Below are 19,594 nucleotides of genomic sequence, written 5' to 3' on the forward strand. Positions count from 1 at the left end.
TCTCCGAACCACCATTTCACCTCACAGCCCAACTAGAACCAGGCTGCTTATCTTCAACCTGCATTCTGTTTTATCAATAAGCTTCCTGACTTGCTTTTCTCCAGCTATGCCCTCCTTTCCTTCCTCCTAAAACATACTCAAACCTTTTCTAGATCTCACAGACACTTAAGAGCCCCCTTTTCTCATTGTGGTTAACACAAATAACACTCGTTCATTCTGAAGCCACACTCCCATGTATGACCCAAATGTCTGGGACATGGGTGTAAGGTGGCCGACGACTAACTGCTGGTGCCTTCCCCAGCTACACCATAACAAGAGATGCAGTGGCAGGTCTGACCCTGCAACGGAAAATGGGAACCAAATCACTTTCTTATAATTAACCAAATGGGTCAGTGCCACCCCAAGATGCAATCTGCCAATTCCCTGTGCTGCCTCTGCACGCAGCCTGCAGCAATAGTCTTCATTGTCTTTGTCAGTTTCCAGAGCAGAATGGGGACCAGTTGCATAAGCAAGGCAACACCTGACTTCTCCTCGCTTGTCAGAACAGACATCCTCAGTGTTTCCGCACAAACTCTTTTCTGCAGATGAAAGCCACCAATTTGGTTTTGAGGACAGAACCCAAATCTCAGCAAGAAAAACAAAACAAAACAAAACAAAACAACAGGCATGTTTGGGTATTAAGAAGAGAGTGACAGTCTCATTTCCCCAGATGCTGTTGTGGTACTGTGTGCTGGGAAAGGCCTCCAGAGATACCAGGCCTTAGCAACAACCCATCCTGAAATACTGATGACCTAAACCCCAGGGACAGTCCCGCCCCTGCTGCATTCAGATATAACTCCTCCGACTTCATGGTTTCCTGTATTTTTTTCTGTTTGTTTTAAAAAATAGTTCCTAAGTAGAAAACATCTGTGATTGTGAAACAGTCCTTTTTGGCATTTTGTTGTTGTTGTTGTTTGCTTTCAAAAGACTTGCATCAAGGCATCCTATACGGGTGGCTTCTCTTGACAAGACTTCTCTCCTCTCTCAAATAGCCTGGTTACCCAATCGGGGCCTCTAGTCTTTGACCAACTTGTATACATGATGCTGGGCACCGTGTTCACTGGTGGAGACCTCAAAAACAAAGGCTATGCAGAGCAAGGTTTCCTGGGTATCTCTATTCGTAACAACCTAGGGAAAGAAGAAAGCACAACGTGAGATCAAGAAAAACAGAATGTGGGGGAGTCAGACTTTGGGATATGACAACTTAGTCTAATCTTTTATGCAAAAACAAAAGTTCATAAACGTATCCACCTATTTCTGCTAGAAATCGATGCAAAAAGCTTCTCCTGTCAAATTAAACTTTAAATTCAAATTAAAGATTACAAAAGGACAAGGCAATCCACTAAAGAATCAGGAATCTGGTTTCCACTAATTTCCCATACTGATTTTTTTAAACTGATTTTTTTAAACTTAGGTATAGATAACCCAAGCACAATGGGTTTGTTCAGTGGTAATCTTCTGCCAGCAGAAAGGCAGGGTTTGCTGTTTTCATTGATTTCCTACCTCCCATAGATGACCCTGAATTGCCCCCTCGTGCTGTTCCTGATGGTCCCCTGGAGCAGCATTTTGGGGAACTCGGTGGGAGAAGGAGGTGGGAGCCAAGAAAGTTCTGTTCCACTGACAGAAGTTCCTTCCATGAGCAGAAAATTATTGCTGGATCAAATCCAATATGCAGGCACTTGATGCAGAAATAGCTGGAGAGATTTCTGTAGCGCCAAAAGCTTATTGCTAAGCTAATAGCTATGGAGAGGGAGTTCCAAAGTCAAGGTGCTGGAAGGACTTATCTCTTGTCATTTACAACCTTATTCCCCATGGTGAGCATACACACAACAGGGCTTCTGGCAAATAATTTTAGCTGATGAGTATAATTATGTGGGAATAAGGACTGACAACCTACACTGGGAGAGTGCATCCCTGTTGGTTCTCCTGGATCTGTCAGTGACTTTTGATACCATGAGCCATGGCATCTTTTCTGGAGAGGCTGGCTGGGTTGGGAGGGGGGGGCACCATACTTTCGTGGTTCCGCTCTTACTTGACCAACTAATTCCAGAAGGTGGTGCCGAGAGACTGCTGCTCGACCCAGTGGCATTTATGCTCTGGGGTTCTGCAGGGTTTCCGCCTTATCTCCCGTGCTATTTGACATCTACCTGAAACCACTAGATGAGGTTTGGATTTGGAGTGAGTGGTCACCAGCATGTGGATGACGCCCAGCTCTGTTTCTCCTTAACAGCTACGTCTGTGGAAGTCCTGAATAGGTGCCTGGAGAAAGTAACGGAATGAATAAGGGCTAATATATTTAAGCTCCATCCAGACAAGACTTGTGGTGCTGGTCAATGGAAAAGTTGCTCAGGGACTGCGGAGCCAGTCTGTGCTGCAGAAGGCTGCACTCCCTGAAGGGGCAGGTTCATAGCTGGGGGGGGGGGGTACTACTAGAGATGGATTGACTCAATGAAGGAAGCCACAGCCCTCAATTTGCAAGATCTGAGAAAGGCTCTCAAAGATAGGACATTTTGGAGGACTTTGATTCATAGGGTCGCCATGAGTCAGAAGTGATTTGACGGCACTACACACACACACACACACACACACACTAACTACTAGATCCTGGCCTACGTGGCATGTAGTGCCTTTTCCCAGCTCCAGCTGGTTCGCCAGCTATGACCATTCCTCAAAAAGTGGGATCTGGCCACACTGATCTATGCTGTGATCACATCCAAGTTGGATTATTGTAATGCGCTCTATGTGGGGCTACATTTAAAAATAGTTCAGAAACTTCAATTGGTCCAAAATGTAGAAGCCAAGCTGTTGTCAGGGGTGGGTCACAGGGATCATATCACTCATTCTAAAAGATCAGCACTGGTTATCCATCTGTTTCTGGGCATGATTCAAAGTGCTGGTTCTTGCCTTTAAGCCTCTGAACATCATGGGGCCAGGGTATCTGAAGGACCATCTCCTCCCATACTGTCCAGCCTCAAGCCCTGCTCTCTGTGCCCATAACAGCAGAGGTAAGGCAGGTGGTGACTAGAGATGGAGCATTTTCAGAGGTGGCACCCCACCTCTGGAACACCCTCCCCCTTGCAGTTTGCCTGACGCCTACTTTACCTTCTTTTAGGCACACTAGAAATATCCTAAAGAAATACATAAAAATCCAGAAAGACCCTTGGTCAACAGTGGAGCCATTTAATGATCAACAGCACCACAGTCTTGTATGTGCCCGGTAGCATGAACCAGAAGATGAACTGCCTGTCTTCTCCCTTTCTGCTGACTCTCCAGGCGTACCTGCCAGTGGGTACCCTCTTCTTTCCTCAGTTGCTACACAGTGGCAGCAACCAGGCAGTCCATCTCTCAGGTCCATGCATACCACACGCCATTTTAAGCAATGGAACATGAAAACTGCAGTGTACGCACTGTGCTCCCTAGCATTAAACCAAAGCTTGCTCAGATTCTGTGACGCTAAAATGGGATCGAAATCTCTTCAGGCATGGCTGCAATCCTGCCCCTAGTTAATGACATGCAAGTCCCATGTAGTTAGTTAGCACACGTAACTGATGGTAGAAATAGATTTTAAACGAGATAGCCCCAGAATAGCCCCACAACACTCATTCTCATCATGAGAAAAACCAACATCACTTGATAATCACTAAACCACATCCTGAAGCAGCTCTGAAGGGAAGAAGAAAAAGTAACAGAAGAAAGGGATGCAACTGTCAACTTTTAAGTCTAGAAAAGCCCATTAGGATAATCCGGTCAGATCTTCTATACATTTAATGTCAATCATAATATGTAACTTGTTGAAAACCACCACCAAGTATACGTAGAGAAATTGTGCAAGCATAACACATGACCTGAAGGGGATGTAGATTAAAGAGGGGAAAGTAACAGATTTTTTTACCTGCAGGATGGTGAAATTCTCCAGGACGCTGTTCATCATGTATTTTTCTGGGAGGTGTTTCAGTTTATGGATGAAGTTGATCATATACTCGCACATAGGGGACCGATGGATCCGGTATACAAACCGTCCATTTTCCATCCGTGCATACTCAGTCTGCATAAAAGAGCCCCACAAAGACATTAGATCTCATACAAAAAGAGGATAATATAAAGCTGACAGAGGAATCTATGGGGGCACCGAGAGTGATGGACCCAGGAGAACTGCAGACATGAAACACTGCAGAACTCCATGGAGGGGAAAAAAGTTTATTTGGAGGCTGGAAATAACAGGGCTGCATCCCACACATCCCTGGATATTCCACTATAATCGCACTACAGCAATCTTTTGCTACTAGATTGTGTGTCTACACAGGAAAATGCAGGTGCGAACGAACTTCTGCTATTGCAAAATGATACTGCAATATCCAAAGATGGCTGTATGGAATCGAAGGTACATTCAGACACTTCCACTAATCTTGGGACCCACTCATCTATCGCAACTACAAGACTAAAATGAGACCTGGGCCCTGGGGGAATTAGTTCAATTCCGCAGGGCCTGCAAGATGGAGATGTTCCGCCAGGCCTGTGGTTGAGGGCAGCTGATGGTTCCACCATAAGCTGGCCTCCCTATTCCACCTCTGATTTATCTTTATTTATGCCCGCCCGCTTTCTCACCTGACTGTTTTATCACTACCTCTGGTATGGTAAGCACCATTTGGATTTATCTGGATTTTTTTTATTTCTCTGGCTTTAAATTGTTCAAGTTTTAGACTATACTATAGATTTTTTAATGATATTTGTTACTTTGTTATGATATATTTATGCAATGATAATATCGTGATGAGAATATTGTGAATGCATTGTTGGATGGAAGCCGCCCTGAGCCCAACCTTGGTCAGGAAAGGGCGGGATAAAAATCTAATAAAATAAAAATAAATAAAATAAAGCACTTTCCCCTTTCAGTTTTAAGCTTCCCTACTAGAACTGAAACAGAGTTCTTAACTTCCTGCCCCACACTGACAACTAGGCAGTTCTCCCCTTATCCCATCTCCCTCTAGCTGGACCCACATACACAAGAACCCCAGGACTCACCTCCACCTTCTCGACTACTTGCTTCCCAAAGGAGCACACCTTAGTGGAGACTGTGATGGTCATGTTTTCTGCACTGCTATACTGACTGCTGACACCATAAAAAGCACCAGGACCATCCTGAATGGTGCTGTTCAGATCCGCCTACAGCAACAGCAGGAAGGAGATGTTACAAATCAAGGGTGAATTACAAGGAATTCTCAGTTTCTGTCAGGGATGAACAGGTTTCGGACAGAGTTTTGGGATTCTTGCACTGGGGGAAAGAGATGGTGACATGAAAAGTGTTTCCATGGCGATACTACTAACAATTTATACAGGTATTAAACCGCTTTTTTTAAAAAAGTGTTTCATAACCCTGATCTCATTCAACCTCATCACAACAATTCAAGGCAAGTCACTACTGTGCTCATTGTGCAGATGGAGATTTAGAGTTATGTAACTTGACCTGGATGGCCCAGGCTAGCCTGATCTCATCAGATCTCAGAAGCTAAGCAGGATCAGCCCTGGTTAGTATTTGGATGGGAGACCACCAAGGAATACCAGGGTTGCTGTGCAGAGGAAGGCACTGGCAAACGATCGTCTCTTGCCATGAAAACCCCAAAAGGGGTCGCCGTAAGTCGGCTGAGACTTGACAGCACTTTACACACACACACAACTTGCCCAAGGCCTCCTCCCAGAGGTGCACAAATGAACTGCAACTTGCATTCAAGTTTCAGAACTGGACCAAGCATTACTCACTACCTAGGCTACCACACGTTTTGAGCCAAAAGTGGAGTAGATGAGCTGAAGATGGTCAGTGTACACTCCCTACTCTTATTAGACCTGTGGGCACAATTTTGAGGACCGGTAATAGGTGCCAGAACAAAATGACTGCCGTGTGGGGGGGGGGGACCAATTACAAAATGGCTTCCATGGGGGGCTGGGTTTATTAATAAAATGGTGGAAGGGTCAACAAATTTTGGGAAGAAGCAGCAAGTGGGTACCAGGAAACATAACAGCAGGTACCATGGCACTTATGGGCATTATGTTGGTGTTCACTATGATGAAACAAAAACTGTTCTTAGACAAAGGGTGAGGAGCACGATGGCAATGCCGGGTGTATTCACTTAACGGATTCAAGATAGGACAAATGTCACTAGAAAATGCAAACAAACCAAATACAGATGCCAACTATTCTTACAGCATGTGCTATGGAAACCAGAACACCCACTAGACAAGGCATTGATTTGTCTTAAATCTTAATGTATGCTTATTAGCAAGTGGAACAAGTTTTTGACATTCCTTAAAAGCTCCCATTCAGGTACCGGCTTCTATCTTGCCACCTGGCCCAAGTGTGTTTAGCAGATAAAAGCTGGCGAGACCACATCCAACACAAAATCTGTTTGATGTTGGGCTGGCTGGCTTATGCCCTGTCTGAATTCTGATTTAGAAGATAATGGAAATTATTTACAGAAAGATTCTCTGGTTCATTGCCTATCCAAATCAATCTGATGGATTGCTATTCATGCTTTGCCTCTTACCCTATTGCTATTGAAGCAGCTAAGGCTCCAACTTGACATTACGACTTTTAATGCTGTGCAGATTCAAAACAGGGCAAATAACATCCCTAGGCTGTTTCGGCTTGGGAAAACAGCATAGCAGGAAGGCGGAAAGCCTCTCCTCCCTTATGCTACAATCCCAAGAAGGACTGGGCCTCTGAGGCTCTTTAAAAAGCAGTTCCCTGTAGCTCCTGCGTGACTGCAGGAACATGAGTCGGGTATGGGAAAGCCCAACCCAATTAGTTAAAAGTCATGTCTAGTTTGAGCCTAAGAATCCCAAGAATGGGTTTTCAAAAGAGCCTTGTTCAGCTTCAGCCCTGCTTGGTTCTTACCCAGAACTTCACTAGGAAAAAGGAGTTCTGAGGTCCCCTCTCGTAGAGCTCCTTCAGGCCACCTTTCTTCTCAGGAAACTTGTCATAGATCTGGCGGATGTCCACTGCCTCCAGCAGAGGGTCACTGTAGGAGGGGTTCGTCTGCCCAATATGCACAAAGAGGTGCTTGCTATACTGTAGGGGGAGAAACAAGAGGTGCAAACATGTGGGAGCAGATGGCACCATTCCCTACCACAAAGGTTCAGCCATGGCAAAGGCAATCAGATGCTCCTGCTGATGCTGCACTGGGAAATTCAAGGCTCAACTCCCTTATTGCCAACCACCACCAAATGGCCTACAGTAATGCCTGTCTTGCACACAGGAGCAGCAGAAAGTCAGTCTTAGGTCCCAACTGCAGGGACCTGTTGCTTTTAAGAGCAGGGAGGTTCCATTAGCACTCCCACCCCCCCAACCTGGGTTGACAGCAGATCCAGCCTTTCATAAGAGTTACCGTTTCTGGGTCCCGCTGCACTTCCATGAATGCTGAATACTCAAGGAGCCGCAGCTTGGTGGAGGCGATCGTACGGTCCTGCCAGACTGGCACAGCCGAGGCAGCAGGTGGGAGAGGAGCCAGGGGCTCGTAGCCTAGAAGAAGAAAGAGTTCTGACATTTCTGAGCACTCTAGGAGAGATTTCAGCTGCAAAGGCAAGCAGAAATCTATTGCTAGGCTCCTGTCTAGCTGGGAAAGCCATGTTTCCAAGCAGCCAAGGATTATTTTCTACATTTTTGCCTTTTAAAAAAAATAGTGGGATGAGATTTCTCAAATTACTGGAATTTTAAGAAATGTATTCATAGTTTAGATTTGCATATTTAGTTATATGAAAAGCTCAGAGCTGCTCATTAATTTAGCAGACACCAGTAGCACAATGGATTCCCAGGACCAAAACACAAGTCTACTTATATACCAAAAGGTGGAATTGATTAGCAATCTCCTAAATTCCAGATGAAGCTATGAGGAAGCACACAATGAGACCATCTTCCTTGGGTAATGTGTCATTTAAGTGCTCATGTGCCAAAGCAATCGACCCACCTCTACTCCCACTGAAGTGTCTTTAGCTGAAGAGCATGAGAAACATCACCAGACAAATCTGTTTCCTAGAGAATTCCATAATTTCCTGGGATCAGGAAGGTTTTCCATCCACACACCCCATCTCACAGATGCGTAGCTGGGAAAACTGAAGTGCCACCTTGCTTCCCCCCCTTGCAGTGTTCAGGTCTCCGAAAGGAAGTATGGATTCAAATCCCACTCCTGACAGCATGGCTTTAGGGAGGAGCAGAGGCTCAGTGACACAGCAACTGCTTTGCATGCAGAAGGTCCCAGGCTCAGTCCTTGGCATCTCCAGCTAAAGGTGCTGGGGAAAGGCACCTTTCTCTACTTGAAACCCAAGGAAGTCACTGCTGGTCACAACAGACAGTGCTGAGCTAGAACACTCAGTAGGAGGCAGGTTCATATGCTCAAAGTGAAAAGCTCAAAGGGCAGTCAAGCAGGATAAAAAACTTTCTCCACATTGATAGGCAGTTCAAGCTCTGTGCTGTTTGGGCTGCAGCAGACTGCTATCTCTCTCAAATCTGTCATATTATGGAGGTTTTGCCCAGCGTGATACGACTGGGAATAATTTTGGTGGGAAAAGCAGCACATCTGCACATAATTTCTCAATCCTCTGCATTAAAACGTTTCCTGTACTTCTGCATTTGTATTCAGATGCTCCCTCCTTGCAAGTGCTATTTGACCTTGATGATAAAGACACAGCAGCTCAACACTGGCTTGGTCTTGTTGAGAAAACGGACTACGAGACATATTGCTCCAGCTGGGGAACATATAGCTCGAAAGAGTCGGATTCACTCACACAGGAAATCCAAGCCCTCTGCAAAAAAAAACCCTAGTAAACCCAACCATGCCATGCGAAGGCTGAAACCACTCTCCTGCCAGTCATGCTTTAGAATGGGTAAACGAAACTAAACTTCAAATACAAAAAAATGGACTAATGGGATGGGCAAAGTCTCTGAAGGAAGCAGGGGAAATCTACTATCCTGGCTGGACAAGGAACAAAAATTCAGACTTAGAGAGGTCCTGAAGTAAAGCTGTGTATATAAATGAGATAAGAATGGGAAAAGGGTAGCTTATAAAACTTTGATTAACTTTGAGGCAAAGAATTGGAGAAACCCAGTGAACCAGACCACTTACTGGCTAGTGATGGAGGCATGGGTGGCTGGATGGGGTAGGCTGGTTGTGTGAAAGGTTTAATGCTGAAAAATAAATGGTGAAGCAGGTTAGTCAGAATCTTATTTTATAAGCTTTCTGCTTATCCACCCACACCTCAAATCAAAGATGGATGTATCTCTTTATTATTATGAATTTATCATATTTTATCCCTTCCTTCCGCCAAGGGTGGCATACATGACCTCTCCCCCATTTAATTTTTACATCCACTGTATGAGGAATGCTATCCTGGGAGAGAGTGTGTGTGAGTGGGTGGTGCTTAAGGTTACCCAGTTCTCCCTGGTCCTAGCCTGACTGTCTATCCACTACACCAACTGGCTTCCAGTAAGTGAAACCAGTAAGAGCTTCTTATAGACCCAAAACTATCACTTCTCAGTGTTTGTCCCTGACCTGCCTTTCCCACTCTGTGCTCAGCAGGAGTCATAACAGGAGCCCTTCTCTCTCCAGGCAAGGCAACTAGTTCATGGGGGCCTGGACCATCATAATCGTGGCAGCACATCTACTGCCTGTTGGTCTATCTATTAGTATTAACTTGTTGGTTATCAACAACAAATAACTGCTTTCTTGGGGCTTTCCCCCCCCCCCATTGAAGTATTTATATTGGAGAAGCCATATATGCCTCTGTGTAGGTTAGAAGTCCACCATGCAAGTAATTTTTCTTCCTCCTAAACCACAGAAATCCACTTCAATTGATGGGCAGAGACACTCACCCTATGCCCCTCTGTTGTAGCAAAGGTTGGGGCACAGGACAGCATCCAGACCTCTGGAAAAATGGTGGTAGGAATAGCTAAGTAAATAGCACAAGACTGAGCTCTCGCATGAGATCTATGCTAGTCTATCCCGAACAGCACATTTCTTCAGTGTATTAGAGGATCTCAGAAAGGTTTTTATTTTTGTTTTTATCAATACTTCAAAGACTAGAGATGGAGGGCTGATTTTCATTCCAACTGATAAGCTGAACAGGGTTGTTGTCGTTGTTTTATAAATACATCTCAGGACATCTTGTAGTTGTACCTCCAAGTACCTTTCACCTAGCCATCACTAACACCTACTCATAAGGCTGTTCTGCACACTGTGGGCCAACCTCAAATATACATAACCCAGGTGGAACAGTATGCAGCTGCCACGTCGCTTATTCAAAAACATCAGTTGGACAGATACAGAATTTCACGTCAAAAGCTCACCTGATCAGATCAAGAAATTTTCATTTAGTCTCTTTCTCTCTCTCTCTGGCTGTATATACATGCAGGTTTTTCTCTGTATGGGCTTCCCTTCAACTGCACTATTTTGCGTAGCATCTGAATGACGTCATCTATTCATCTTGTGTCTGCTTTCCCCCCTGCTTTGCTAAGTTTGATACTATCTTTGTGGAAAGCTTACCGCCAAAGGATCATTGGATGCTGTGTGGATGGGAAGGTGCACATGGGTGCCATTTTCCTTGATTCAAGCCCTCCACTGATGGCTGCCATTTGCCCCACTGCCACCAGAGGGCTTTTTCAGGATTTTAAAAACAAAGCTAAAAGGTATAGTGCTACAGCTCTATACTGCAACAATATATTAGTTCCCAGCTTGCTTGGTTGCAGAACTCTAAAGGAAAAGATACTTTGTATAATTCTGTAACCCAAAGTGCTAAGAGACTTAGATGTTCAGAGGTGGTTTGCCATAGTGTGCCTCTGCGTTGCAACCCTGAACTTGCTTAGTAGTGTCACATCCAAATAATAACCAGGGCTGACCCTACCTAGCTTCCGAGGTCTGGTTATCCCGGGCTATCCACGCAATACCTATTACTTTTTTGTTGTTGTTGAAAAAAGAAAACCTTGAAAAAGCCCTCCGGTGGCAAGAGGGAGAATAGCAGCTAAGGAGGACTAAGGCAAGGAGAGGGGAAACCGAAGTGTGGATACTTCTCTGCCAGTCCAAATGCCTCTGCCTTTGCAGCACCAACGAGAGCTTCAGAGAGAATCATCTCATGTAGAATCAGCTTCCATCACTGTTTTTTGAAGTGACACACTATTCTTGAATGGGTGGAGTTTTCAAACAAACACCTCCCCCTCAGCAACTTCAAATCTGGTCAGTTCCCATCTGAGGACTACATCACAATCATTTATGTATGCTCGAATCAGCCCTTCCTTTGGAAGACTTTGAATACAGTGGTTTAGAAACCCGGGAATAAATGAACGACCTGGTCAGAGGCACAGCAAATTAGCATCAATTTCTGTGGAACAATACAGGAACCCTACACCAGCGTTTGCCTTAAGCAACACAATTCTGAATTCCAAAGATACATGCAAGTCTAACAGATGTCTTTACTTACTCCTGAGAAGGTCCAGACTGTCCTGGGATAGGCCCACTCCAAAACTAAGGAAATGAACACAGAAAACAAAATGAAGGTTATTCCAGATAGCTGACTTCTTCACCTTCATTGCTTAGATCAAAGCAGCTTAAGGGATTTTTATTGTAATGTAAGGTAACAGCCAGCCTATGTAATATTTTTTGTGGCCTGGAAATGCTTTGACTACAGGGCTGAGAAAAGTTAGAATGGGAGCAAGCTGGAGTTTTACACAAAGCCAGGGCATAGCCCCATTCTCCTGTGAACTTCTAGGGGGAAAATCTGGATGAGATTTGCCACAGTTTAGTGGTGTATATGGAGCAGAGAAGATGAGGATGTTTCCTCGTGGCATGGGTTTAGAGGGATTCTATGTATACAGGGCTGGTTCATGGCACAAGCAGCTTGGCATGCCAAGAGGAAGGGGGCAGCCCTTTTGTCCCAGTGGCCCTCAGCTTCTTTGGCTATCTTATTCTTTCCCTGTGCCCCCCCCCCTCTGGTCACCCTTCCAGCATGGTGTAGTGGTTAAGAGCGGTGGTTTGGAGTGGTGGACTCTGATCTGGAGAACCGGATTCAATTCCCCACTCCTCCACATGAGCAGCGGAGGCTAATCTGGTGAACTGGATTTGTTTCCCCACTCCTCCACATGAAGCCAGCTGGGTGACCTTGGGCTAGTCACGGCTCTCTTAGAGCCGTCTCAGCCCCACCTACCTCACAGGGTGTCTGTTGTGGGGAGGGGAAGGGAAGGTGATTGTAAGCTGGTTTGATTCTGCCTTGAGTGTTAGAGAAAGTCGGCGTATAAAAACCAACTCTTCTTCTTCCTCTTCCCTCTGATTGTAACCAGAGGACTCATATCATGGAGAAGCACCACCTCAACTGAATTGCTAGAGTCAGGGCAGAGCTTCTGAAAGATATCAAGGCCCTAATGATTATAGGCAGGTGGAGGTGAGGAAGGCAGTGAGGACAAGAGCAGGTTATGGGAGCAGGCTGGAGACTAAAGCTTAAAAAAAAAAATAATGCAAAGGTTTCATCTCTCTCCTGCCCTGGGCCCAAGCGGCAGCAGCCAAGATGAGAGGAGGCTTCAGCTGCTCTGGCCTGTGCTTGATTACAGGAGAGGTTTGATTCCAGAAGAGGCTGCAAAGGTAGAGGGGAGGGGCTGTGGCTCAGTGGTAGAGCATCTGCTTGGCATGCAGAAGGTCCCAGGTTCAATCCCTGGCATCTCCAGTTAAAGGTACTAGGCAGGTAAGTGATGTGAAAGACCTCTCTGCCTGAGACCCTGGAGAACCGCTGCCGGTCTAAGTAGACAATACTGACTTTAATGGACCAAGGGTCTGATTCAGTATAAGGCAGCTTCATGTGTTCATGTGTAAGACTTATGGAGTTCATCCTGGCCTCTGAAGCAGTGCTGCAAGGATGGGAAGAGGCTCCCCCTCCCCAATCTGTGCCACCATTGCTTCAGTCCTGTGCCTTGCCTGCTTGGGGCACCTAAATGGTTGAGCTGGCCCTGTGTGCGTAGTTCCATTTGTTAGGTTTATAAAAGTATGTTTTGGGGGGGAGTAGGAGAGGTAGGAAAGGATAGGATAGAGAGGATATATTGGACATAGAACAGACATCGAAGGGAAGGTATGCTCAAAATGTTCTAAGGCAAAGACTGATTCAGGTGGATTACAGAGATAAATACACAGCTAGATCTTCTAGCAAAGACTTGAAACAACTAGTGCTGAAAGTTAAAGGAGAAAGTGCCAAAGCAGGTCTACAGCTGTACATCAAGAAGACAAAAGTAATGACTACAGGATAACTACTCAACTTTAAGGTTGACAATGAGGAAATTGAAACTGTTCAAGACTTTCGATTTCTTGGCTCCATCATCAACCAAAAGAGAGACTGCAGCCAAGAAATCAGAAGGAGGTTGAGACTGGGAAGGGCAGCCATGAAGGAGCTAGAAAAGATTCTTAAGTGTAAGGATGTGTCAACTGGCAACCAAGATCAAGGTAATTCATGCCATCATATTCCCTATTACTATGTATGGGTGAGAAAGCTGGACAATGAAGAAAGTTAATAGGAAGAAATTAGATTCCTTTGAAATGTGGTGTTGGAGGAGAGTGTTACAGATACCGTGGACTGCCAAAAAAACAAATCAGTAGGTTCTAGATCAAATCAAGCCTGAACTGATCCTAGAAGCTAAAATGACTAAACTGAGGCTGTCGTACTTTGGCCACATTATAAGAAGACAAGAGTCACTGGAAAAGGCAATAATGCTAGGAAAAGTTGAAGGCTGCAGGAGAGGAAGACCCAACAAGAGATGGATTGACTCTATTAAGGAAGCCACGACCCTCAGTTTGCAAGATCTGAGCAAGGCTGTTAAGGAGGACATTGATTCATAGGGTCACCATTAGTTGGAAGCGACTTGACGACACTTAACACACACACAGATCTTCTCTTGGTGCCGTCTCCACTTGTGCCAGCCCCACCCCCTCCATAGATGCAGCAGCTGACACCATGGTAAGATCTATTCTCAGAGTCATCACCTCTGGGTGTGACCCTCACACAAAAGGCAGGAGCATGCTGGAGCATCTCTTACCCTGGGAGGAGCAGAGAAGACAGCCTGAGGGAGTGGCGGAGGGGGGCTGAGCTTGCTCTGCAGGACGCTGGCAGAGACAATCTGTGCAGACGACATGGAAGCCATATTCTGCAGAGCCTTGTCCTTTGAGACCTGATCCTTTCAAAAACAGAGACAGAAAGAGGAACACAAAGGACTGTTATCAACCCACACCTTTCAAGGCTACAAAAGTCGCAGCCATTTGGGGTTGAGTGCCAATTTACATAACACTTATTGATCACATTAAGCCTGCTGGTTTCTAATCAGGGAACCATTCATATAAGCAGTTTCTCAGGAGCACAGACTAGAGGTTTGCAGTCCCCACCCCTTAAAATATACTTTCAAAGATCCTACTTGCTCACTATTACGAATGATACAGCAGGCATGTAGTTCAGAGAAGCTGGTGTTTAGCAATGTTAATGGTCCAATTCTCCAAAAGGTGCCAGTCTAATGGCTATTAATTTGGTACTTCCAAAAATTTCATTTAAGCCTCCACTGAACATCAGGGTTTGGATCTTCTAGACTGTTTCCAAGGGTGGCAGCCTATCCATGGGAAATTAAAGGGTGGGGGGAAAGGAAACTGAACTGCACTTACCAAGTTCATAGCCTGTTTGAAGGGAAAAGAAATAAAAAAATGTTAGAACTTCTATCAGAACTATAGGCACTGGGGTATACATTATTCACAACAGCTATCAATACAATTGGAATTCAGTATATCAAAGGCAGTTGAGTTTCATTTTGCAAACAAAGTAAATCTGATTATTTAGCACTTATAGCTCAATTGGGATAAGAAAAAAAGAGTGGACTGCAAAGGACTAGTAGCTTATCTGTCCTTATTGGGACAGGAAACTTTTTTACATTTACAAAACAATGAAAGTATGTGGGAAGTTAGCAAAACATTAAGAAGGGCTTTCTCCTTCTGCGGCTATAGAAGACTGATCCAGGTCTGTGTGTAGATCTTTCACAAAACTGCTTATGTATGTATGTATGTATGTAAAGCACCATCAAGTTGCAGCCAACTTATGGAGACCCCATACGGTTTTCAAGGCAAGAGATTAAGAGAGTCCATTGTCTCCCATCCAAGTACTAACTAGGGCCAACCTTGCTTAGCTTCTGAGATCTGTTGAGATTGGGCTAGCCTGGGCCGTCCAGGTCAGGGCCAAAACTGCTTAGACACTGGCAAAAACAATGCAGGAGGTCTGGTCAGTGCTCCCTTCTGCTATATGCCTGCATAACTACATAGAATAAATAAGAGTGCATTGCTATATGAATGAGCTCAAGCTACCTTGGCTTTGTGCACACCACTCTCAAAGTAGACACAAAAGCACAAGCAGAGTGAACAACATTGAGATAATTAAATTACGCTCTGGTATTTTGGGAGGGACTAATTTGGCCAACCCTAAGTAAGTACAAAAATATTAGCTTCGGCCTACAAATTCAGTTTGCCTCTGACCTCCCTTAAGGACCCAGGTGGCAGCTGGACACAGTAAAGTATGAAACAACATTGTGCTGAGGCTAACTGGTATTCAGCAGTATAGGAGTGGTATATTGGTCAGGAAGGAGGACTGTGCAGCATGGTGCAGAAAACACTATAGAATATTAAGTTTCAGCAAGTTTTATGGTGACAAAGCAAAGCTTTGTGTGTTTAGGGTAAGGGCTTCTATGCTCTGTCCTGTTCTCTTCATTTCCATTACTCTAATTTTTCAAAAATCCTGCATAATACTACATGCACACACATCACTTAAAAGTTCTCCAGATGGGCTCACAACAGCACAACGCGGCCACAACTGGGAATCTCCAATGCATCCGTTCAGAGTGTAGCTGTAGCTGAGTGTAGCTTAGCTTCTTGAAGTATAAGTGGAATGATGTACAGCTGACGTGGGGCAGATGCAATAATAAAAAACAGAAGGTTGGTACATGGCAGCAACACTGTATCAGTGGTTCCCCAATTCTACTGCACTGCAACTGAGATTTTTTTCAGCAACAATGTATAGGTCAGTATATATACTGGAATATTTCTTTAAATACATATATCTGTTTTCACCAGGGCTTTTCTCAGTTGAGTCTCCTCTTTTACCTTCCTTCCCATCTTGGCTAATTAGATTATAAGTCTGCTGAAGGGGCATGCTATATTTTTAATTGGTATGCAGTGTCTAGTATTTTTAGTTTTTATCTTAACAACACTATATACATCATATTTTCTAGGAAAGGCAATAACGAGGGCTATGGAGTCCTGGGAGATGTTATGAAAGCCACTATTTCATTATGGGAATGCACAAAGCCCCAGCTATGGGGATGTAGATACACAGGCAGAAACTAAACTGCTTAGCAAAAGTAACTGCATTAAATAGATGTAACTAATATATATACTGAAGCCCCGTTATTCACTTTTTAGTACTCCTCCTACACCCAAAAGGATAAGGCAGAAGTCTCAAAATGAACTCTGAGGCAAAGACATGCTATAAAGCAGATGAATTCCAACATGATCTACCACTGCATACAATCCTGTAACATTTGCTACTGACAACATGATGAGATTTTGCCACTATCTTACATTGCTCTAGAACAGTGAGACATGTTACAATATGTACTATGCATTTGGGACAATAAATATGGAGAAACTCTGCTTGTGGGCCAGTCAAGATTTTCGTTATCCTCAGGGAGAAAAGATATTATTCATACTGAGTATTTACTGTTGCTGCTGTCTTGTGGTTTCTAGACAGGGGAGGTTGTGCGGCTCAGATGAAATAGTTTGCTTAGCTGATAGGGGCTGGAATCTCTAGGTACTTTCCAATGCATAGAACAAAAAACAGTGGGCAGAGAACCAATTAAATAACATTTCAAAATACCCCTCACCCTTAGACCCGCCTTGCCTTTAATATACCCTCCTCCCATATGTGCCTTGTGTAGGCACTTACTCTGCAAATCACAATACACAGAACATACGGAGGACAGAGTTATAGGAAAGGTTAGCCAATCTCCAGTTAAAGAAAAGAGGAGGAAAGGAAAGCCAACCACAGAAGAAAAGTTCTCCAGTTTTATCTCTGCTCAGCTTCCTTTGCTCCTGGTCCACCAGCTCCAAGCATCCTGAATCAGCAACAGCAAAGCAGTTTTTCTACAGTTTTACGCTCCTCCATCCTAATAGGGTTGTCACATTACATGGGCACCCAAAGAACCTTCTCAGATAATGCCATATTTCCATCCACATGACAGAAAAAACCACACCCTTCAAACTTACCTATTCCTACACTTATAAGCTAAAGTTAAATCACATGGGCCTCAACTGCACATGAACAGCCATTCTAATGAACTCTTGAATATTAGAACAATGTTCTGGCCATAATTTGTGTATCTGTCTATTAGATTGATATACTTTTCCCATATAAAATTCCTGCCAAATTGTTCCAGGGCAGATGTTTTTACCTTTGTTAATGTTTTGGTCTGGTGCTTCAGTGGCCATTCTAGGTCAACCCTGGTTTAAGGAGCAGTTCTGTCCTACTGACCGACCCAGAACTACAATGAAAATCTTGACTCTAGGGTAGTGGTTAGTGGACTGCCACTATTGATCAATTAAGTGAGGGGAGGGGAGCACATGCTTAATGGCAGGCACCTTCCCTCTCTGTCAGTAGCAACAGCTACTGCTTACTACTACTACACCTTCTCACTCTCTTCCAGTGATCCTACTCCTCTATTTAGACAAGATCCCAATATCTGTGACTACAGTGGAGCACTCACACCTGGAATATACCTGCCTTGCAGGGTTGTTGTGAGGGTAAAATGGAGGAGAGGAGAACGATGTAAACTGCTTTGGCTCCCCATCAGGGAGAAAGCAGGGTAAAACTGAAGTAAATAACTAAAGGTTGACATATGGGGTGAAAGAGTACTAGTAGATGTCTGTGGAGAAATATACAACTACTGCTTGCCATATCATTACCCACGGACTTCAGTGGACTCTGGGAAGTCATTCTCCCACCCTCCTTATTGCAGCTGGGATGGTTTCACCTTCTTGGAAAGATGCATTAGAGGGTTTCAAGGTGACTACTCTAGCCAGATTCTGACAAGCAGGGGTCTCCTATTCTATGTGAATCTCCCTGGCATTACTGACGTGCAAACGCAACCCTGTTACAAATGCCATTCCATATGGAGGCTAGACTTAACTTGGCAAGAAGCAGGGCCTTTTCTTTCAAAGCACTGTGCTTTGGAAAGTCTTCACATTACAGGTTCACTGAGTTTCTCCTCGTCATTTTGAAGACACATCAAAAACCTTGTTTCAAAATGCTTTTGATTGTCACATCTGATCTTTTCATGTTTACTTTATTAGCTTTACTGTATTCGCGCCAATTCCTAGTTTTAACACCGCTGTGCATTAATTTTATTTGTTGCACACTGCTTTTAAATTTTCTTTTGAAAAGCATGTAACTTAAAAAAAAAATACAAAAACCTCTCGCTTTCCTTCTAGCTCTTTCTTACCTCGGCAGGGTTTTTGAAAACGTCTGGTCCCAGGAACAAAGGGAGGGGGGCAAAGACATAAAAAGGAAAAGAGTGGCAACCACAGGGCAAAGTGTGTTAGTCGCCAGCATGGCCACGGCTGAAAGTTGGGAAAGCCAAGGAAGCGCGTACCTTCAGTTTGGACTGAATCTCACGAGATTTCCGTCTGGCTAGAACCTGCAAGTGGCTAGAGACCTGCAGAGAGAAAAGCAGAAGGAGAGGGGGAAAAACAGCAGAGCCGTCAACCAGAGGAAAGGAGAGGAAGGAGAGGGGGCTGCCCATGCTCACACACCACGGATGCATGGGCAGGGTCTCCAACGTACCTTAATGCCAACCTGGTACTCGCGCACCTTCTTCCGAGCTAGAACCTGTATATGGCTGGACACCTAAGTCCCGCCAAGCCATTCAAAAAGGAAAACACAAACAGAATGAAGACATGATCCCACAGTGTTCTGCGTGACAACAGTGCTTCAAGCACCAGGCCTCTTAAGCCAGCTGCGGTTCCAGAGGAGCGGTATTGGCACATCTGAACAAATAGCAGCCAAAGATGGCCATAAGAATATGGCTAAGCCCGCATCTGGAGGAAATGGGTACCACCCGCTGAACTTAAACAGGTTTAAACTACAACACTTGGGAATGTTATCTCCAAGAAACAGCATCTTGGAACATACTTTGCTTTCTGATGGCAAGTACTGGCAGCTGCATCATTACTTTCTCTCTGTGACTTCTGTACGCTTACTACACATGGCTTCAGGGATCATCCACCTTGCAGATTCTGGGCTACTTCCAACATAACATTTGTGACGCTCCAGACCTGTAGCACAGCTCTGCTCTCCCCCACTCGTCAAAGTCAGATGCACTACTTTCATTTGCCTTAGCAAGTGACTGAATTGATCCCTTACATACAGCCCAGGATGTTGAAAAATGTTTCCGTTCAGGATCTGACACATCGAGTGCTCCTCCACTCATCCCTGGCCCTTAAAACACTGTTGCCGC

General features: G+C 44.6%; 1 protein-coding gene across 6 annotated transcripts in view; it reads right to left on the reverse strand.

Moving 5' to 3' along the window:
* Positions 1–679: 679 nt before the first annotated feature.
* Positions 680–19,594, reverse strand: part of TEAD3 (TEA domain transcription factor 3) — a 54,163-nt gene continuing 35,248 nt past the window's right edge. The window contains exons 3-13 of one of the 6 annotated variants that reach the window (XM_056867736.1): positions 18,922–18,984; positions 18,731–18,793; positions 14,706–14,717; positions 14,093–14,224; positions 11,500–11,543; positions 9,153–9,214; positions 7,419–7,552; positions 6,929–7,102; positions 5,062–5,202; positions 3,932–4,084; positions 680–1,167 (exon numbers count right to left, since the gene is read on the reverse strand). In XM_056867736.1, coding sequence (XP_056723714.1) covers positions 1,054–1,167; positions 3,932–4,084; positions 5,062–5,202; positions 6,929–7,102; positions 7,419–7,552; positions 9,153–9,214; positions 11,500–11,543; positions 14,093–14,224; positions 14,706–14,717; positions 18,731–18,793; positions 18,922–18,984 — 1,092 coding nt within the window. In that variant the 3' untranslated portion in view covers positions 680–1,053. Of the gene's footprint in view, positions 1,168–3,931; positions 4,085–5,061; positions 5,203–6,928; positions 7,103–7,418; positions 7,553–9,152; positions 9,215–11,499; positions 11,544–14,092; positions 14,231–14,705; positions 14,718–18,730; positions 18,794–18,921; positions 18,985–19,594 lie in introns of all 6 variants that reach the window. The other 5 variants (XM_056867735.1, XM_056867740.1, XM_056867737.1 and 2 more) reach the window with 5 other exon arrangements.

This window comes from Euleptes europaea, chromosome 2, assembly GCF_029931775.1.
Source record: "Euleptes europaea isolate rEulEur1 chromosome 2, rEulEur1.hap1, whole genome shotgun sequence".
In the NCBI taxonomy this organism is placed as follows: Eukaryota; Metazoa; Chordata; class Lepidosauria; order Squamata; family Sphaerodactylidae; genus Euleptes; species Euleptes europaea.